At 35.1% G+C, this 23,349-nt stretch overlaps 1 protein-coding gene across 1 annotated transcript; it reads left to right on the forward strand.

Moving 5' to 3' along the window:
- Window positions 1–2,574: 2,574 nt before the first annotated feature.
- Window positions 2,575–22,205, forward strand: LOC110033824 (casein kinase II subunit alpha-2-like). Its single transcript, XM_020737940.1, is given in 11 exon segments — window positions 2,575–2,719; window positions 2,721–2,789; window positions 3,680–3,809; window positions 4,742–4,936; window positions 12,381–12,538; window positions 12,860–12,950; window positions 13,075–13,140; window positions 14,084–14,166; window positions 14,327–14,390; window positions 14,759–14,827; window positions 21,878–22,205. Coding segments are annotated over 11 exon segments (999 nt in total). The 5' UTR covers window positions 2,575–2,705; the 3' UTR covers window positions 21,938–22,205.
- The last annotated feature ends 1,144 nt before the right edge of the window (window positions 22,206–23,349 follow it).

Here is a 23,349-nt window from a genome sequence, read left to right on the forward strand (position 1 = left end):
ATAAGACCCTCCACCACTTCCCTTGACATGCCTTATTGGGGCTTCGCTTCTTTATCAGAGTCGTGAAGAACAACCAAGTAACTCCCCTTGTCTTTTGGAATGCCCTCTTTGAATTGGATGACCGATAGCACTTTGACTTCCTGCTTGTTAGCCATTGTTATCGGTACTAATCAAACTTGATTCCCTTTCTTGATGCACATGCTATTTACAAAGGGCATTGGGAATGCTCTTGCTTGATTCAAGAAGCTCATCCCCATAATAACTTTAAAATCATCCATTAGAATAACATAGAAATCTAAGGCACTTGACTACACTCCAAAATTGGTCTTTACTCCCATGGCTATTCCATGGATTGGCCTTAATACTAAATTGACCACATTGAACGAGCCTCCTCCTTCAGTCATCTGCAAACCCAATTTATTTGCTTACTCGTAAGAGGTGAAGTTATGGGAAGCACTTGTGTCCATCATTGCTCAAGTGGTCTTCTCGCATATTACCATCTGAGTAACCCCTTCGCTTGGGGTTTGTTAGAGCTTGCATCCCATTCAGCAGTTGTATAGCCCCTACTCATGTCACCGTATTATCACTTTCTTTCACTTGATGACTTGAGAGAAGAGAGTTCAAAGCCTTCTTTTGAGGACAATCTCTTGCCCAATGCGGTTCATCACAAATAAAGCACTTGTTGTGCGGTTTATTTTTGTCATTTTTAGGCTTCCATTTGTCTTTTGGTTTGGATGAAGTCGATTCATTGCGGGTCTCTTCCTTATGTTGGTTATTGTCTCCCCTTCTTTGACATATGTACTCTTCTTATCCTTTAGCTTTATGGACTCTCTTGAATAATCAATTAGGCTTTCGGCGACCACGATGACAGTGGCAAGATCTTGCACTCCGCACCTCCTAAGCTCTGTCTTTTCCCACTGTTGGAGTTCATCCATGAAGTTGAAAAAAGAATCCTTGTCATACATGTTAGGAATTTTAAGAACAAGCTTGTGAACTCCCTAATGTATTCCCGAATTGAACCTTGTTGCTTGAGCCTTCGCAATCAGGCTCTAGCATCTTCCTCCGCATTATCAAGATAGAACTGTCTCTTTATCTCTCGAAGTCGTTAAAGGTGGATATGGTGCATATACCTTTCTCAATATCTTTATGCCTTCATCTCTACCATAGCATTGCGATATTTGGGAGATAAAGAATTGTGAATTACATTCTTGCCTCTTCATCTATAATTCCCATTGGCCCAAATTCTTGTTCAAGTCCCCATAAGAAATTGTGAACTTCCTTCGTATTGCGAGCTCCTCCAAAACTCTTTGGTTTTGGAACTTCAATCCTCTTAGCTTCGAAGGCGTGATGGTTGGTGGTCGTCGCTATTGTACTCATGCATGGCGAGATGTCTCTACGCATTTCTTCTAATCTAATGTATGTCATTCATCTCGTATTCATGAGCTCTTCATACCTTTCTTATCTCCCCCATCAAATCCTTCTGCTTCTTAATCCATTTGATCCCTTCAGGATTCCTCTAATTGGAGCGTCGTTTTAACTGTTGAATGGAGTGTGATGTCCTCCTCCTCGAGTCCATCAATCTTCTGGCCAAGTTCCTCTATCTGGGCCTTCATGTCATTCATCGCTTCCTCTACCCGAGCAATGCACGAATGAAAGTCATGAATGATCTTCTTGGACCCTCACATGTGGTTTGCATGCAACTAGATCTTGTTGCTCCCAACGACCCCGCCCTTGTTGAGATGATTCCACATTAGTGGCTTCGGGCTCCATTACGTACTCTTTGACGCTCTTTTTCATACCTTCAAACAAAAGCTCTGATATGAACTATCATGAACTAACTTATCTCAAGTCAGTCATGCGGCTTTAACGTTCTTCATTGACACTAAATCAATCTAACTCTCACAACACTTGACCTGTAAACACAAAACACTCTAAGAAGAAGAGTATGAAGAGTATTGGAGAAATGAACACTTCAATAAGAAAGAACAATTACAACATTTAAATGCTTGAAAGCTTGTAATGTTTTTCTTGGTTCCTTTCTTGGATGGTTACAAATGAGCAGATGAACTCCTATGTATAGCATACTCCAAGCCCAAGAGAAACTTCTAGATTACATGAGAATAGCCGAGTTTTTAGAAAGTTCTCTACTTTTCATATATACATACATAGCCCTAAAACTTTCTAAGTTATTCTTGAGTTCTCATTGGAACTTTTTTCTTCTCATATTTTATAGAATTGGGTGAATTTTCTAGATTCCCTCGAATCCCTCTATAGTCTGGTCTTCTCCAAAATCTTCCATCACATGCTTGCCTTGCCAATTTGTAGAGGAAGACGGAGCGTGGCATCTGACTCAAATGACTGCTCTCGATCGGCTAATAAGTGAGTCTCATAGTCATATGATATTGCGACCCACTTTGTCGTGTTTTTCTCCGTAACGTTACTTCTCAAGATTAGTACTAGCCCAGTTTTCCACGCACAAATACTATAGATTTGAACATCATAAATATGAAAAATAGAACTTAAATATTAGATGTGTAAATACGTAGAAGTTGGGCGGTATTTATCCGAAATAGTACTCTAAACTGCTCACTCCTAAAAGGCTAAAATCCTTAATGGATATATAACAAGAGTTGGAAATATCGCCGATCGCAGATCATCTCCCTCTCTACCGGCGGGGTGAACCGGAAGATCGGGGTGCGGCAGCCATGTCTAAAGCTCGATTACGCAGACGTCAACGTGATCCGCCCCAAGGAGTATTGGGACTACGAGGCACTAACTGTGCAGTGGGGGTAAGAGCCCTTTCATATACCTAACTGCTTTCTTTTTTTTTTTTCAGATTTATTCTTGTTTTGTCTGCGGTGGATTGGAACTGTGTGTTCTAGGGTTTCTGTGTATGCTTGACGCAGCTGTCTTGTTTTCTTTTGTCATCTCTTTCTTTGATGGGATTTTGAGAGACCGGCTGTTCTGGTATTTGCTGTCCTGTTCTCTTAATCATGATCATCAATATATCAGATTCATATTGCGAGTTTCTTGTGCTACGAAGGGTTGATCTGAATAGTTTTTCTTAACTGATTCGTTTTTTATTAAATCCTGTGGGTTCTTATTTACTGTGGGATGTTGAAGCAAACTAACAAAACCTGAGAAGAGCATTTGATTTCCTATTTGCAGTTTAGAAGCTGGTTAACATGTAAGCTGTGGAAGTTTTGACTTGCAGTAGCAGGGTATAGGAATTTTGGAGGGGTGGAAAGTGGCATCTCGGTGTATGATGTTTAGATTGGTTATCCAGTGTATGATTTTTTTTTTAACTGTAAAAATTAAGTCATACATAGTTTTCTTAGTGGGTCTTCAGCAGTTTTTTTTCATTATGAGGTTCTGAACAGGGTTCCTCGAAACCTTGCTTGATCAATAGAATTTGTCTTTATAAGAAATACTTGAAAGTCACTTCAATCCTCTCACATTTATGTCATCCATTTCAACAAAGAAGCACTGGAACTCAGTTTCACTGACAATGATACAAAGAGACCCAATGAATGTTATTGTTCTCAAATAATCTAATTGAATAGTTATTTTGCGATTATGCACTGGATTTGTGATATGTTTTTAAATTGAGCTCCTCTCTTAGATATAACAGATGCTTGATGGCTCCGGTTTGTCCTAACCATACTTCTCTTTCGTTCAGTGATCAAGATGATTATGAGGTTGTTCGGAAAGTTGGAAGAGGGAAGTACAGTGAGGTCTTTGAAGGTGTTAATGTTTCAAATAATGAGAGATGCATCATCAAAATTCTGAAACCTGTTAAGAAAAAGAAGGTACAGATTCCTTTACGAGTGCACATCTTATTTATCATCAATCTTTATAATCCACCATATAATTTGCTTTCTTCATCTTCTTATATATATATATATTTTTTCAGCGCCTTTAAGTGTTATAATGGATTTATGTCAGCTCCTTGGTTGTATAGTTGGGAATTGGATGATTGTTGATGCTTGCAATTTCATTGATATGTAATAAGCACATTTCTCCCATTAAGAGGATTTAGAAGTTGAAAAACATTGCTTTTAAATTTGCATGGACAATAGGAACTTATGTTTCTCTTTTATTGGTATTTTTGGTCTATCCTTTGACCTTCGAGGATATTTTTTTCTTAGAATTAGATCTAATCAAGAATCAATCATAATGCAAAATACCAGATTTATAGGCTTCAGCACGGGTAAATATGAGTTGTTGCCGTCCAGGCTGTGAAATTTCTGAACATTGACATTGTTTTATAAGCAGCTCTATCTTCCTGAACACTATCAGTGTCTATGTTGGAAATTAATAATACTCTTTTATCATTCATATTCATACCTTTTTAGCCATTTTGAGTTTACTATTTGACATCAATACAATTATAAGTTTTCATTGAAGTTTGTTGACCATGTCTGTTTGGTATAATGCATTAAAGCTTGCATTGAGTAATGCTTATGATGATTTAGCATGAAAGAAAGATCTATTCCTCAGTTGATTATTAACTATTGATTATCCATATCAACGCAGAATCACTCACCTCCAACAAAAACACACGCACATAAAAATATGTTGCGCACCTAACAACCAATTATTGCTGTTTTGAAAAGTTAAAAAAACTTGATTCTTTAGTTAGTCATTCACTGCATAGATCTTTTTAATCAATGAGCATTCATATGAGTTGTCTTCTTATTTCTTTTTATTTCACCTAACTGAATTAACTTTTGTTTTTCAGATAAAGAGGGAGATTAAGATACTTCAGAACCTTTGTGGGGGTCCTAATATAGTGAAGCTTCTTGATATTGTCAGAGACCAGCATTCTAAAACCCCCAGCTTGGTATTTGAATATGTGAACAGTACAGATTTTAAAATCTTATACCCCACGCTCACAGATTATGACATTCGCTACTACATTTATGAGCTTCTTAAGGTTTTTCCTTAATCTTCTTAAAAGTTTTTCTACTTTTACTTGCTTATGTCATATTCTGTGTTGCTCTTTTATATAAGGATCATGCTTTTGTTGTGTTATCATAATAAGAATATCTTTGAAAAGAAGCTGATTTAACTTTGTGATATGTACTTTTTGTAAGTTAAAGATTTATTTTGAGAACCACCACAACATAATTTATTGTTATATGCTTCAGGTTCTGAAGTTGGTTTAAGTTTTTGAAGTAGAACAAGCACTTTGGAACTTCATTGCTCTTTTAGAAGGACAAATTTGTGAATAGATCCTTGGTTGAACATTGAAATTAAAGGACAAACTCCTAAGTTGGTGTTGTTCAAAGTGCTGATGCCACGTTAAAGCTTCCAACATAGTTTTTCTGACTGATTTTTGTCTTCAATTTTGGCGAAGTTTGACATAGTTTCATTAAAGATTGGTCTCGGATGGGGAGATTATATTTTGTTATTAGAGGCTTTGGGAAGTTTTTTGACATCTTTATGGGGTCATGATTACTTGTTTGTCGTGATTACTAACTTGAAATGTTGCTGGCACAATTACACTGCATTTGAAATATTTCCTTAACTTATTTAAAAAATGTAAGATGTTACTCTTACAATAATAAAATTAACTTTTCAATCTGGACAATTTTTTACATGTTTTTCAAGGTTTTCTTTGTTATAAAAATTTAACTATGGTTATATTTAAGGTGCTTTAGGCTTATTATTTATAGTCAGACTCTTGTTAATTTTTATTTAAATCCGAGCATATGAAATAGTTTTGAGTTTAATTTAAAACACAGTTATTTATTCATGAGGTATGGATATCTACTTTTATGATTTTTTTTTTAAATGATATGTTCTTGTTCAAATACCTCAGCATACATTTAAGGACGAACCCTTCTTTATAATCAGAGAAACTTACTATCATCTTATATTTTTTGTGCTACCCGCTAATGAAATTTCAATATTGGGTTAAGCACAGGAAATTGAGATATAAGACTTCAACATCACTATCATCACTACTCTTATCTTTTAGTGGTTATTCTTATGTATAACATCAATACATCATGCTTCCCTTTTGAGTGCTAGAACAGATGCTAGCCCTATTTTGTGAAAAACCTTTTGTACAACTTCTAATTATCTAGATTGTGTTATTTTATTCTTTTCCTAATCCTTCCATGCATATTTTATGTATATGCTTTATTTTAAATTTTCTTCATTTGCCATATGCTCTAATCATGTAATTTTACTTTTCTTATTTTTTTCTTATCCATAGGCATTTCTCCCACATGCCCAATATCATTTCTATTTTTACCACATATGTATGTTAGCATTTTCCTTTTCATCAGAGTCGATATGGCGATATGGCTATTGCTTTGCTTTATTAATGGTTTTTTAAATTTAGTTCTTAAACCCTTATATCACAGTAATTTTCAGTTTTATAGCATCTGCTTTTGTATTTTCAAGATATTCTCATGTTGCTTAGTTTTTGCACAAGACGCCTCCAGTTGTGTTACTCAGTCTTAAGTCGACAAGTTGTACCATCATTACTATAGATAGAATCATAGAAGCTTCAAGACAAGTTGTACCATCATTATTATAGATAGTAACTTCAAGATAATTAAACTTACAAATATGTACATCACTTGCTCCCTAAGGATATTGAGTAATCTTTATTAATTTACTCCCACTAAAATTGCACATCATATACTAGGTTATTTTATTAACCTTAAGCCATAAGTCTTTCAAATTTTAATTTATGTTTTTCTTTATACTTTCCACTTAGTTTAGAAAAGATCCCATGTATTAGCAGTCACAAGAATGTGTCAATTTGATATCTTTTGTATGTCTCTTCATAACATTACAAAGAATTTTGATTTGATGCTTGAGATATCCTTATTGTGGCAGAAGACTCTTTGATCAAGCTATAATTACTTAATGTAATCGTAATCAATGCTTTATGATATATTTTAATAATTTTGCTGTAACATATTTCTTGTATAACTTTCAACATAATAATTTTTGTGGTATGCAATCTTACATTTTCTCTGAGTAAACATAATTTATATATCATTTCCTTGCCCTTTGTATTTTTTCATTATTTCCTATGCACAAAAATGTTTCAGAGTAAATCTTAAACCAAGTTGATTTTTCATTATTAATTTGATTTTTGTATACCTATATTTTCTTACTGTCTCCCATGACTTTTATTATATGCCTCTTATGTTTGCTACCTCCATCATTACCAAAATCATGAACATTTTTTTATTAAATAGTAAGTAATAAATGCTACTTCTCTAATTATCCGACTTCTCCTAGCCTTTAAATTCCATAAAATAAATATTTATTAGATAGTTACTCTAGTATCTCCAAAATTTATCCAATTCTTGTTGCGATCTCATCCAGTCACAAAATTTTATCCATACACATTTTCTTAATAGCTAACTTGATTCACTTTTGTAAATTTATCAATAATATTCTTCATGATTTTTTTTTTAAATTCTACTTTAATAATCATTCGAAGAACATTTCATCTTTCTTTGATATCTTCAACTTCAACTAAGATTTTTTATCGTCACTTTGAATATATTTAACTTATCAAATTAATAATTTTAAAATTGTCAAGTGAACATATGGTTGTTTATGCTGAGGCACTAGATGCCGCAATAATTGCTCATCAAAGTAGAACGAGGCTGTTGAAGATAAATTATATTGCATACATAATAGTTTAATTATGAGGAGCATGTGCTAAATAATCTTTAATTGTTGAAGTGTTTGTGACCATTTCCCTAATCAAGGCAATGTAATTGCATCATTACTTGAGGTCTCGCATCATTGTGTTATGTTTTAGGAAACATATTTACTTAATAATAACTGCCCACTTGGGAGGTGTGTAAGAATTTGTGACTTTCCATCCTTCCAGATCCTATGAGAGTGCCTTTCTCGGCCTTTATCAACATTGGATCAAAGTCTTTAAAAACCCTACTTTAATATTAGCTAGTTTATAAAATTTATTTTTCTATTTCATTAATTCTAAGCTTTTTACGTAAATCATAAAAAAATTGTATGATTTATTTTGCTTATTGCGTTACTATGATTTCTAGATTCTTTTTAATTATCACAAGCCTAGAAGTTTTTTTCTTGTTCTATAAAAGAAGCATAATTTCTTGATTTGATGACCTTTTTAACCTCCTCACTCCACCATTAAATCTTATATATTATCTACTAATGGATAATCCTAAAATTGCTATTCTTAATACAAGTACCCTTGCTATCTCTCAATTCATTTGAATTAATAATAGTATTATATATTTTTTCTATCCTTTTAAATAAGCTTAATTTCTTGATTTGATGATTTCTTATACCTCTTCACTCCACCATCGGCTCTCCTTATATAATATATACTAATAGATAATCCTAAAATTGCTATTCTTAATACAATTTTCCTTATATCTCAATTCATCTTGATCAACTATAGTATTCTATATTTTTCTATTTTTTAAAGAAGCATAATTTCTTCATTTGATGTCTTTTTCTACCTACTTGCTCCACTAATGGGTCTCCTTATATATGATCTACTAATAGATAATCCTAAAATTGCTGTTCTTAATACATGTACTCTTGTTATCTCTCAATTAACTTAGATTTATAATATTCTATTTTTTTCTCTTTTAACAACCCATTTATTTTAAGAGTAATGGCTTCCTAACCTTTATGTCCCACCATCTTATATCGTCTTTTTTTTTTTCTTTATTTGATTATTTGTACTTTGAGATATGCATCCATAACTACTTATATGTGTTGTCTTGTCAATTTTTTTCTTGCGAAAACTACCTTATAAAGAGATTTTTTTCCTTCTAAGAGTTTATTTGTGAATTTCTGGGTCCATTTTTAAAACCAATTAAGCATTTATTTCATTCTGTTAAACAAGGTTGAGAAAATTAGACCAGAAGTTGAACCAGTAGAAGAGGAGGTTAAGGTTCAACAGTTGAATCGGAAGTTGAAACGGACGGCGTCATAAATATTAAAAAAATATTAAATGATAAAACCTGAAAGATAAAATTCTTAATGTTGTAGTATGCAATATAAAAAATATAGCATGAAATATAAATCATTTATAAACTTAAAAAATCATTCAAATGCCTAACATTTTTTTTTTGGTAACTGATAGCGATGTTGATTCATTGAATTATTTTATTTTACTACTTTAAGCTATTGTTTCTCTAAAATAAAAATATAAATAAAAAAGAAAATGTTAGCATCAATCGAAAAGATTTGTAAGTGACTAAAAGATAAAAAAGTAATATTAAATATCTTGCAATCAGTATGAATAAAAGTGCTTATAAACTAATCTGAACAATAAATCAATATGCATGATACACTATTACTGCATGAAAAGAAGAAATCAAGTATTACACTCCAAAAAATGTCTCTCAAGAAGCACTAAAAGAATAAAATAGAAATCAAACTCCCAAGTTATGTCTCAAAAAACATGGAAAAAATAACAAAAACAAATTTGATATCAAGCATATTTGTGGTGCTTCCGCGAATGTTGCATCTCCAAAAATTTCATCCTCAAAAGCCGCTTCCCTAAAGTTTGTCCCTCTAAAAGCATCTAAATCCACATGTTCAGTTACTTTATCTGTACTATCAACAAATTCTCTTGCATCTATAAATCAAATTTATAAAATAATTTTTTTCATCAAAAGGAACAAATTAAATATAATTAAAAGCATACTTTTGTTTTGTCTATTATTTTCTTTATTCGGCCCTTGAGTAATGAGAAATGCATCATCTTTATAAATTTCATTTGCTAGATCATCATTATTAAGTTCATGAGTACATTCATCTTCAATAGTCTAAAAATCTATTGCTTCAATGATCCCTTAATCCAATAAATCATAATTTCTCTTTTTGGAGATCAATCTATAAATTATATTTATACTTAAAACTAATATAACATATATATATATATATATATATATATTAGCAATCATACATATTATTCAAATTAAGATTATATCGAACGTATACTAAATCATTTAGTCTTTGATGTTCTAAATGATTTCTTCATTTTGTATGATTTGCTAAAAAAACATTCCATTTTCTTTTACATCCAGATGAAGAAGACGTTTGACTAAGCATAGAAATATATAATTTTTGTAAATTTGGAGCACCAGAACCAACCATTTTCCAACATTCATATGTAAAATATTAATGATGATTAACTTTAATAAGATGCATAATTAAAAATAAATTTCATTCAATGCAAATTTAGAAATAGATTTCATTAATAACTATTAATATTTGAGAACTTACTTGGTTGCATTTTTTTTTTGTCATAGATATAGCAACTGACTTTCAAAAGCTTTCCAATTTATCTCGAAAAAGTCTAACTTCATCCATTGCAAATGTAGTGATACCGGAGGAAACCCAAATCAAAACGAAAAACAAATATTATTGTTGAAATTGGAAGGATTATAGACATGACGCTTGAAAACATGAAATAATGATAACAAAACAACAAGACAAACATAAAGATGCACACAAACACCAATAAGGGTTACGGTAGCGGGTAAATCTGATAGAGGGGTTGCGACAACCACTGGGCTGCTCGGGACGGGTTGTTGTAGCATTGGGAAGGCTGGAAACGACTAGAGTAGGAATGGGGAAGGCATGGGAGAGTTGCAGTCAGGTCTGGATTGGTTGGGAGGGCTTATGACAGGTTTTGGAAGGGCTGGAGTGAGTTCAACAATGAGTTCAACAAGCTGGTAGGTGGTAGGTCGGGGCGGCCAGGAGCAGGAAGAGGGCCAGAGGGTTGTGGAAAGATAAAATGTATCGTCGGGGTTGAGCTATAGCAGGAGCACCACCCAAAGCCAACGAGTTACAATCGAATCACCTTCTCGCCGCCGGGTATAGCACCCGGAGGGGAAGAACGCGTCAAGGCAGTAACTGAAATCAACAATTATAAAAAATCTCTCTTCCTAAGGAAATACATCCTCTATATAAGAAGGATTAGGACTTACATTAGGTAATGCTTTTGATCAGGAAATAAAATAAAAAGCAAGTAATATAATAGACAAGGATTTATAATAAGGGTTTTCATGGAAAAGGAAAGAAACATTATGAGGGAAAAGGAAAGATTAGGGGGAAGAAGATTGGACCGCGCAGTAACACGTCCGCGACATTGAGAGAAAACAGTTATTTGGTGTGCATACCTAAATCACTATGTTAGGGTCATAATCACAGATTAAGCAAAAAACAGTCACCAAGAGGATTAGGAGGATTAGGAGAAAGGGAAATTGTTATTTGAAAGGAAACAAAGGAAACTGAAAGCCCGGAAATGAATCTTATTGAATGCCTTTAGAAGCTGGTGAGTGAGGTGAAGTTTAAATTTGATTTGAAACTATGCCTTAGATGACGCCATTTTGGGTGCGTGAGTAGACGAAAAAAAGCTTTTATCAACTTTATGATTGGTAAGTAGCCATGTCAATAAATTAGCAAGCCAATAAGGGAATCTTCGTTATTTCTTTGTAAGAGAAATAAAGGAATGAGGATTGGAGTAGCAAAAGCTGCATTATTAAGTGGTTAAGCTGAGAAACTTAACAGAGTCCGTATATTAGTATTCTGTTACATTGTCTTGGGCATATCACTTGGGTTTTTCTTAAAGGAAAATGGCTTTCTAGGTAGCAGCAACTTATTGCCTATTTCTTGTTTTTTATTGGTTTTAAAGACTAAAATAGAATGAACGAGCTGGCTATGCCATGTGGAGTACAATTTTGTATGCATACTTGCACATGCACATGGGAAACTTATGCAGTAATATTTTTGTTGAGACGTTCAAAATCATCTACATTGAGCCTAATTTAACTTAAATCAGCTGAAAATTAGTTTAACTACATGTTTGAGCTTTTTTTTTAGTGAGTTTCAATTATTTTCAAGGAAACCATCCTTATTTGGTAGAAATAAAAATATGTGACAATTAAGTAAAATGGAATATCAATGTTTTTATGGTATTATGGAGTTTCTAGCTTTTTTGATATATCAATTAATTTATAATTTGTTAAAATTTGAAAACAATTTAGATATTCATCTTTAACAGAGTATTTTTGCATAATAATAAATGTATGAAGGCATGCCATAAAAAAGAAGTAGACGAGTAATATCTTATTGCTTGCTTGTACTAATTATGTAGTGATAAAAAAGGAAGTGGCATCTCTCTTCATTTGTTTGAACTTTCACTGTCACGGTTAGAGGCCATAACTTTCACTAGGCATGCTTCTCTTCTTAAGGATCTATTGGTTGCAAAATATATGAGAAAAGTTTAAATTATAATTCTACATTTGTTAAAGGCTTTTTTGTTTGAAATTCAACGAATTTTTAAATAAATCTACTTCATTTTGTATTTCATAGTGTAAAATTTTTGGCTGCAGGCCTTAGATTACTGCCATTCACAAGGAATTATGCACCGTGATGTTAAGCCTCACAATGTCATGATTGATCATGAGCTCCGTAAGCTACGCTTGATAGACTGGGGTCTTGCGGAATTCTATCATCCTGGAAAGGAGTACAATGTTCGCGTTGCTTCAAGGTGAAGAAATCTTTATGGACTATGCTTGTTTTTCTTGATTAGAGTTCAGGAGATGCTGATGCAGTTCATGCTTTGGAAAGATTAATAGTTGACATGGTGCTTACATTAAACTGGATAGTTGATTGGTTAATCTTAGAAATAGTTGGGCATATAATTAATGTTTATTTTGATTATGAGTAATAAATCTGGTTGCTTGTTAGTTTATACCTTATTCAGTGGGGCAGTAAATAATTTTTTCCTGCATGTGGTAATGAAATAATTTTGTTTATGAAGATGTTAAGCTTGTGCTGATGATTTTTGGCATATTATCTTTCTGTACAGATATTTTAAGGGCCCTGAACTGCTCGTTGATCTACAAGATTATGACTATTCTCTTGACATGTGGAGCCTTGGCTGCATGTTTGCCGGAATGGTACCTTCTTAGTTAAAATTTTTTAATAATAACCGTGAATAATTTTTTTTATTCTTGCTCTTATAAATGATTTATCTATCTCAAGGGGGTAACATTGCCAATGTCCTTTTTTTTTTGGTTGCAGATATTTCGCAAGGAACCATTTTTCTATGGGCATGACAACCAAGATCAGCTTGTCAAAATTGCCAAGGTATCAATCAGTGTCGAAATGGTTCTTAAGTTGTCTCTCTCATCTTCTATAGCGCACAACTTACAGCCAGATCCTCTCCCAACCCCAGCCAAAAGTGATCTCCAATCTTGTTATGGTTATACCACTCAAAGCACAACCCAAGCCCTCTCCCATCTCCAAATCGAACCTCTTCCAACTCTTTATATTTACATACATATTACACATTTCTTTTATATTTAAATATCTAACACTTAAACTTTCATATTTACATTTATAACAATTTGGTGTGATAAGTCTATGCATGAAAAGGTGCATTTTACTTTTTAAAAGTATGTGATAGTGGTATTTTTTATTTGATATTAAAGATTTGAGTACTATATATGTAGATATTTAAGTTTAGGTGTTAGATATGTAAATACATAAGAATTGTGTGGTGTGTATGCAAATGCCTCAAAAATAAATTAGGTTTCTCATCAGCAATAATTTGTTATGGTTAGCTTGATCTGCTCCTCTTCCACCTCATCCATTTTTTTTTAGAAGTTTTTAGTTGATCAATCCACCCCTTTTTATCGACATTCTTTTTCTTCTGATTTCTGAAGTAAAGTTACTATTGGTGAGATCCTAATAAAAGGTCCCTGTCATTGGCAAAATAATATTATTAATTTGTTACCCAGCCTAAGCGCCACCTCATTAACCACCCCCCTGAATTGATATTTGTATAACATCCTGTTATCATAACAATCTCCTCCTCCACCTCAGACGAAATATCATAGTAATTGTTTGTGATGAACTTATTGTCACCATTTATAAAGCCTAAATAACCTTTGCTTGTGATGTAAAGGACTGTTTGCTTGGGTTTACTTTATGGTTACATAAACTTCTCTTATAATTCAAGGCTTTAGCCTGCTAGCTTGATCCAGTATGTATAGCTTAAAGTTCAATTTTTTTCCTTCTTTTCTTGCAGGTACTAGGAACAGATGAATTAAATGCTTACTTGAACAAATATCGATTAGAACTTGATCCTCAACTTGAAGCAATGGTTGGAAGGTATTGATTAAGAATTACAAATTTCTAGAGGTTATATTTTAAGCCTATTTCTCTGTTTAGGTGACAATGAGAGCGTAGACTTTGCTGAGCATTATTTTGCAAAGGTTGATTAATTTGTGTTTGCATTACAGTTTTCTTCATGCTTTTGTATTGGTTGTAGGCACAGCAGGAAACCGTGGTCTAAATTTATCAATGCGGAAAACCAGCATCTGGTGTCCCCAGAGGTTGTACTCCCCGTTATTGATTTTTACTTATTTTATTTTATTTTTTATGGCCGTTACATATTACATGCATATCACCCAATTCCTACATATTTACATATCTAACACCTAAACTTAACTTTTTACATTTATAACACCCAAATTTTTCATATTACAACAAAAATATCATTATTTCAACTTTTAAAAAGTGAAATACATCTTTCCGTCCATAGCTAAGATGACATTTATGTAAAAATTGAAATTAGATATGTAAATACATAGGAATTGAGTGGCATGCATGTAAAGCTTCCTCTCCTTTTTTGGCTGAGAAAAAAGTTTCCTATGGAGTACCTCCATTGAAAATTGTACCCAAAGTTTTGACATTGATGCAGGCGATAGATTTTCTTGACAAGCTTTTGCGATATGATCACCAGGATAGACTCACGGCACGAGAAGCAATGGTAATTTTTCATACAGCTACAATTTACTTTTCTTATATTGTTACATTTGTTGTAGAGCTAAACTCTAAAATTATTGTGCTATGTTACAACTCTGTAGTCTTAATTGTTGATGCTGTGTGGAAACATTGCTAGAGGTTACCCCCCACGTATTTTATAGAATATTCTATAATTAATATAAAATTTTCGAACATCTCATGTCATACTCCAACGAAAGCATTGCTTTGTTTACTGAACAAAAACCTAATATGCTCTCGAACCAAAATTAGTAAATAACAACGACAAAACAACAATAAATAGATGGAAACAATTCAAATAAGGGCCGCTCTTACGAAACACAAATAAAAACAAGCATGATACAAGGTGATCTACTTTTCGAGAGGTAGATCGGCTCACCCACAACCCTAGACGTCGCTAGGACGCCAGAAGAAGAAGAAAAATACAACAACCAATGAAATATGCATAAAAGAAAACAAACCGTAGGCTCTTTCCTTAATAGAATTCTCACACAACATTTGAAACTCTCCCTCCAAACTCCCTTTAATTTTTTCTCCTTGAGTATGTGATTATGACCCTAGCGGACCTCACCCGCTCCTTTCCTCCCGTGGCAATTGGTTGCTTAGCTGCTTCTTGCGAAGAGGACCGACGCATCTATTGAGGGTGTAGGCTGATAGGAAGCCTTTTGACTGGTCCCTCCTGGACTGGTCGTGTTAGGGCGTAACAATACTCCCCTCCCAAAGAAGTACCTTGTTCTCAAGGTGGAAGAATGGAAATTGCTTGTGGATCACCTCGTAAGGCTCCCACGTTGCTTCATAGTCTGGCAATCATTTTCACTTAACCAATACCTCCTTTGCTCTCCCTACTCCGCAGCGCACTCCTTCGATCTCTAGCCGCTCCAGAATCATCTCCAAGTCTTTCTTTAGCGTCTACGGTATTGTAGACAATGGTGTATGTTCTCCAATCGAACGTTTCAACTGTGATACATGAAAGGCGGGTGTAGTGCGAATGATGATTGTAATCTTAAACAGTAGCCTACTGCCTCGATGTATGTCATCACCTCATAAGGACTTATGTATCACGGTGAAATTTTCTTGTTTCTCCTGGCCAATGTCTACTATTGGTAGGGTCTCAACTTCAAATGGACCATGTCCCCTACATCAAATTGCACGTTTCTTCTGTGTTCATCTGCTTTCCTCTTTATGATTTGTTGAGTTCTCAGTAAATGCCCCTTGAGCTCTGCTATTATTCTGTCCCTCTCCTCCAAGTATTGATCGACGTTGGATATCAATATGGTAGTATGCCCATAATGTATCAATTGAGATTGATCCCTTTCATGCAATATCTTGAAAGTGATTGTCTGTGTTGCGTCGTGGTACGAAGTCTTATGAACTTAGCCCATAGCTTCTGTTTATCGGATACAAAATAACGCAATTATGTCTCCACACTTCTGTTGACCACCTCTGTCTGCCATTGGTTTGGGGATGATACATGGTGCTTCTTTTAAGGGTTGTCACTTGCAATCTGAATTGCTCTTTCCAAAAGTGGCGGAAGAACACTTTGTCCCTATCCGATACAATCAATTCTGACACCCCGTGCAAACGAATCACTTCTCGGATAAACACCACTGCGAATGAGACCACAGTATAGGATGTCGTAAGGGAATGAAGTGTGCATATTTAGGCGATTCGCGACCACTATGACAACCGCTAACCCTTTTGATCGTGGCAACCCCTCGATGAAATCCATTGTCACCTCTTTGCAAACCTTTCCCGGTAATGCTAATGGTTGTAGTAACCCTCCTGGTGTCGCGGTCAAGTACTTATGCAGCTGACACATATCGCATTTTGCCACCATGTCCACCACCTCTCTGCGCATCTCTGCCCAATAAAGTTTTACCGCCAAACGATTGTAGGTATTCTGCAACCCCGAGTGTCCCCAGATCGTGCACTACCATGAAACTTATAATAATCTGAGAATATACTCCGATGTCTTGGGTGGCATGGATCACTCCTGATGGAGCGACTGCTACCCCCCTCAATGCATATCCTGACTGACTATTTGGATCCTGTAGTTACGTGGCCGTTATTTTTCTCAGCTCCTCATCCCTTCGGTTTCCTATCTCAAGACTTCTCAATCTAAAACCAAGGATACCAATAGGGCCGTCAAATGAGGTTCCTCCACTTGCCTTGTTCTCCAATCCCTACTGATATTGAATCTCAAAATCATACCCCAGTAGCTTGGTTAGCCATCTCTGATGCTCCTCAGTCACCATCCGCTGCTCCAAAAGATACTTTGAACTCTTATGATCTATCCTGACCAGAAAATGTCGTCTTAAGATAGGGTCGCCACTTCTGACTGCCAAGACAATAACCATCAATTTCTATTCTTATACTGACTTTAGCCTCACTTTGGCCGTAAGAACCTGTTTGAAGTAGGAAATCAGTCGCTGATCCTGCATGAGCATTGCTCCCAACCCGTACCATGATGCATCCATCTCTACCACAAATGGTTTACTAAAATCTGAAAGTATTAATATTGGGACACTAGTCATGACCCTCTTCAGATATTCAAATGTCTGTGTCGTCGCATCCCCTCATTTGAAACTGTCTTTCTTCAACTACTACATCAGTGGCCATGCTATCGTGTTATATCCTCTCACAAACTTTCGATAGCAGTCTGTGAGACCCAGGAATACTCTTAACTCCTTCAAACTCCTTGGTAGGGGCTAATCAACCATAGCCTTGATATTGGACTAATCCACTGCCACCCCTATTTTGATCACCACATGTCTTAGGTATTCTACCTGTAACTATGCAAATGAACATTTCTTCAAGTTGACATGCAAGTGGTGCTCTCTCAACATCTCCAAGACTGTCTTTAGGCGCACCACATGCTCCATCTCTGAACAAATGTAGACCAGAATATCTTTAAAGAAAATCAGGACAAATTTCTTGAGGTAAAGTTGAAAAATCTTATTCATGAGGGATTGAAATGTCGTTGGGGTGTTTGTGAGGCCAAACAACATCATTAAGTTCTCATAATGTCCTTCATGTGTCCTGAACGCTGTCTTGTGCACATCCGTTCGATTCATTCTGACTTGGTGGTATCCCGACTTAAGATAAATGACTGCCCTATAAAACTCAATAATCAGAGGAATATGAAACTTGTCCAACGCCGTCTTCTTGTTCGAAGCCTGGTAGTCCACGCAGAATCTTCAACTACCATTTTTTTCTTCACCAACAGGGACTGGAAAAAGGGCTTGCACTAGTCCTGAAAATTTTAGCCTTGAGTATCTCTCGGATCAGCTTCTCAATCTCATTCTTCTGAATCTAAGGGTACTTGTATGGTTTGACGTTGATGGGGGAAACACTCTTTTTCAATGTAATAGCGTGCTTGTGCTCCCTCGGGGGAGTTAACCCGCTTGGCCGTTGGAAGACATCTGTAAATTGTTGTAGGAGCTGCTGGACCATTTAAGGAAACTCTGCCAACTCCGAATCCCGAACCTTCTCAATACTCTGCAACTCTACCAAGTAGCTTAGTCTTGCTCCCCAAATCGACTTGACCATGGTTTTGAGCGATATCATAGTTTTGCATAAAGTAGCATCTCCTCTCAGCATCACCTTCCTACCCTCTACTTGGAACACTATTGTCAGGGTGTTCTAATTCACCTTCATCTTCTCTACTATCCACAACCACTTCATCCCCAAAATCATTTATGTGCTGCCCAAATCTAGAGAAGGAAGTATTCACCACCTGTAAACCATGTTGTGTCAGAACCAACCACTTGCAAATTCCCCGACTTTTCTCCACTTTTCCTGTCCCAATCATGTCGTCGAAGCACCTTGTAGTCACCAGCTCAAACCCTAGCTTCTCCAAGACCTAGTTTGAGATAAAGTTATGTGGCCTCGCTATGTGCCAACACCACAATCAGTTGTTCCCCGATCCACCCCCTTACCTTCATGGTGTGATTCGTGGTAAATCCCACCATCGAATTGAGAGACACCACCGTCACATCCAAATGCAAATGCTTCTCCAGTCCTCCACCGTGTCCTCCTCTGAATCCTCACTCTTTATACCCTCCTGAACTAAAAGAATTTGAAGATCGTGCTCGTTGCAACGGTGGCCTGGGGCATATTTCTCGTCACAATGTTTACGCAATCCTTTTGCTATTTTATCCTGCACTCCTGCATCCGTGAGACGCTTGAAATTGCCTTTAAGATGTGTTTTTCTATTCTTCTTTTTCGACGTCTATTTCTGAAATGACACTGTCTAGGTCTTCGGTGTCGTGTCTATCAATGTGCTCTTGTAGAATTCTCTAGTGTTGTTGTCTTTACTGGTCTTTTTCACATATTTCTTATCCTCCATCATCTGAGCGAGCTCCATCATTTTCCAAAATTCTTACGGTCAAGAGCTCCAATATTTCAAGGAGTTTTATTTCAGTCCTGCTGTAGAAATCCCTCTCAACCTCCCTGACAAGAGCTTGAACTTCTCCCGATATTTCGTAACCTTCCCCTCCTAAGGTAGAGCATAGAATTGCTTTTGTAGATCTCCTTCCCAAATGACTCGGAAATGCTCCAACAATCAATCTTTAAACCCTTCTCATGCGTGCATTGGATACCTTGTAACCGTCCCCTCACTTGCAAATTCCCCTACCTTACCTCTTCTTCTAGCACATTCACTTTCTTTGTTGCCATTCCGCCAAGATATACGCTCCGGAACCAAAATCAACACAACGACGAAACAACAATAGAAAGCTGGAAACACTTCAAATAAGGGCTGCTTTTATGAAACACAAATAAAAACAAGCACGATACAAGGGTGATCTATTTTTCGAGAGGTAGATCGGCTCTCCCATAACCCTAGACGTTGCTAGGAACACCACAAAAGTAGAAAAACACAGCAGCCAACAACATATGAACCCCTTAAATAGATCCTCACACAGCATTTGAAAACTTTTCTTCCAAACTCCCCTTAATTTTTCCTCCTTGAGTATGTGATTATGGCTCTGATGGACCCCACCTGCTCCTTTCCTTCCTCTGTCGTGGCTATTGATCTCTTGGCTGCTACTTGAAAAGAGGACCGGCCCGTCTGTTGACAGAGCAGGCCGGTTGGGAGGTTTTTGACCGGTCCTGTTACAGGCGTAATAGATTGAAAGCGGTGAATTTCGAAGATTGGAGGGCAAAGAGAAATATAAAACAATACATCACCAATATAAAATTGTTGAGTCCAGGAATATCAGGAGGTGGTTTCTTCTCAATTTAAATTCCAGAAAAGTTATTGTAATAACTGTACAGAGTGGAAGCAATCAATATTACAAAACTATGAAACTTTAAAAACTTTTTATACATTAAGTTGATCTTGTAAAATTTATCACAATTGAGTAACGGTATTGAATAAATGATTATGCTTAATGAGTGTATGAACAAATAGCTCAAGTTTAACAAGTGGTAACACAATAATAGATTATAAAACTATTGTTGTCAAATACCAAGCATAGATTTCACCACAAATTAGATCACATTGATATGAATGAATCTTTGCCAATAGTTTAAGGATGTATTTGTTTCGGCTTTAACTTAATGAAATCTCAGTTCGAAAGTTGTTGTAGAAAATCAACTGTTTAAAAGATGGTTTTTCAGAAGCATTTGTTCTTTTTAAAAATTTCAGTTTTAAAAGTATTGTTTGTAGATAATTATCTAAAAGAACACTCTACTCATATTTCACTTTGTGATGTTAGAGATTTGAGTGCCATGCTTGTAAATATGCATGTTTAGGTGTTAGATGTGTAAATTCAAAAAATAAAATTAAAACATTTAAAATAAAATTAAAAGTATTTTTTTCAATCAGATTTTATGAAGTTTTTTTTTTTTCTTTCTTCCATTTTAATTTTGCATTTTAGATTTATTCTAATAAAAGATATTGAATATTTATTTATCATAAAGAATCTAACTGGTTATACACATGAGCACATTTTCCAATAAAATAAATGATAATTGAGTGGTATGCATAAGCAGGAGACATTGGTTGAGGAGAGATTTCTTTTAACCTCATAAATATTTCCCGCGTAATGCGGTTATGAACGAGCAATGTGGGAGCGGGAGTTCGATCCTCATGCCAAAGGAATTTTGACCGCGATTTTAAACCGCGACCTCCGAGACATGCCATTCGAACGCTGTAAGAGGGGACGTGATTCAACAATTCGGTTGAAAAGCTGTCCCAAATGCAGTCTAAGGGTTTGTTTGGGGCAACTGTAACTGTTTGAAGAAGCAGCTGTGAGCTGCTGTTCAAAAAGATGCAGTGGCTATCACAAAAAGAATATTTTTTTAGAAAGTAAGATCACAACTTTTTGAAAGCCACCGCAGTTAGCCAGATCAGGTGGAAAAACACAGGTTTCAGCTGTAGCTTTTTGAATACGCAGACAAAATGCAATATTGCCAAATAAAAAAAAAAAAATGCGGTGCGACACCACACTGCAACCTAACCACCGCTCGAAACACACCTCAAGTGTTCAAGCATTAGGCACAGTAATATTTTTTTTTACTTTAATCAACATATTTTTTTTACTTTAATCAACATAGAACATTCATGTATAATCATAATATAAATGTATTTTACTCAATTCAATTCAAGGTCATTAATATTTTTTTTTACTTTAATCAACATAGAACATTCATGTATAATCATAATATAAATGTCCACTTAATATGAATCTAAATTATAGAGCAAGATGGTAAAAAATATCCAAATAAAACCTATGGGCATGACTTGCTGGGTGTAAACAAGTCGAGTCGATCTCGAGTCACTTTTTGCCCGAGCTTGAGCTTTGTTAATTAGTCTTGTCTCCAAATTCAATGCAGCTCACTATATATGAAATTAAAATAATATTAGTTTAGGTTAGCATTATAATAAAGTGATAGGTAGGATGTGCAATTAGGAGAAAATAATAAAAAATCACTTGATACAAGATTAAATCTTTATTTTTATATATTTTGTGTATATTTTATAATGTAGTACCGGAAAAATAGCTGAGATATTTATTTAATTATTTTGCAGGCACACCCATATTTTCTCCAAGTTAGAGCTGCAGAGAACAGTAGAATGCGCACACAGTGACCAACTTTATTCTACCTTAGCTTTCATTAATGCTGTCTTCGATCTATATAGCCTATTTCTGTATTCTATTTATGCGCCAAAAAGAGTTCGATGCTTGAGGCTGTCTCTCCTTCTGTGCTGTTTATACTGAATTCCTAAATCTCTCTCTCTCTCTCTATGCCTTCTTATACTAATCAGGTAAGCTTCATAACCTACAAATATATTATTTGCAGCATGTCTGTCTCATGGATCTGTAGATTTGCTTTCAGATAGCTTTCATCTTTCAGTATCCGCGCCATGTGCGCCTTTTATTGCCTATTTCCTTGTGTAGTATAAAGTTTATAGACATAATATTTCATGTGACCATGTGATTTGTTCGCTAACAACATGCTTCAGATAATTTCATACATAGCGCGCTCCCAAAATTTTTCTCTTTAACAAAATCCAGCACCCATATGATATTTGAACTACTGAACTTATGTATTTAGACATGCCACGATTACGGTTCTGTTTGGGGCAGCTGCAACTTATTGAATAATCTGCTGATAAGTTAGATGCGGTGGCTATTGTAAATTTTTATTTTTTTGGAAAAGTCAGACTACTGCAAGAAAGCTGCCACCACACCTAGATAGGTGCGGTCTGAAAACGCTGTTTTCAGTATTTTCAAAACGCATAAGTTGAAAAAATGCAGTTTATCCAAACAGTTCAGGTGCGTTTTCAAAACGCCACTGCACCAAATAAGCTGCCCCAAATGGGCCCTAAAGCATTAATAATATAATAAAAATAAATGATACTAGTTTGGTTTTTATCATGATTTTGATATTTGAGTGACAATTCAAAAAGTAGTTGAAATTTGTATCTCAGTTATATTGTTATTAAAGATCAAAAAATTCTAAAAGAGAACTACATTTGATTTCATAAACATAAATAATTTCTCAAGAAAATAATTTTTTATCGAATTTAATGATTCATTACAATAAATTAATTAAAAATAAATAAATAAGAAGTATCTTTCCAAAACAAACCTTATCGACGTGAATTATAATATATTAATTTATGAAGTACGATATTGGCACCTACTTTCAATTGGTTCGTATGAGAAGGATACTTAGCCTTCAAGTCGTTAACTTCTAAGCTCTCTTCACATCAATGCATTGGAGAATTTAATGAGGTTATTTGTGTTTTCTGACCAAAAATGCGTCAAATTGCCGAACTTGATCAAGTAGTTCGATCCGACGGAGCTGACAAAATAATTCAAGATCAATTTGTTAAAAGAGATATGTTCGATTGAGGTAGATGAGTGAACTCAATACTGAGCTATGCTTTATAGACCTCGCCTACTTGTTAAAGCACTCAGGAGGAACAATCATCAATGTAAGCCATCCATATCCGAAGAAGACAATGAATATAAAACAAATATTTCTCGACATCCT

Source organism: Phalaenopsis equestris, unplaced genomic scaffold (genome assembly GCF_001263595.1).
Source record: "Phalaenopsis equestris unplaced genomic scaffold, ASM126359v1 Scaffold001303, whole genome shotgun sequence".
Lineage (NCBI taxonomy): Eukaryota > Viridiplantae > Streptophyta > Magnoliopsida > Asparagales > Orchidaceae > Phalaenopsis > Phalaenopsis equestris.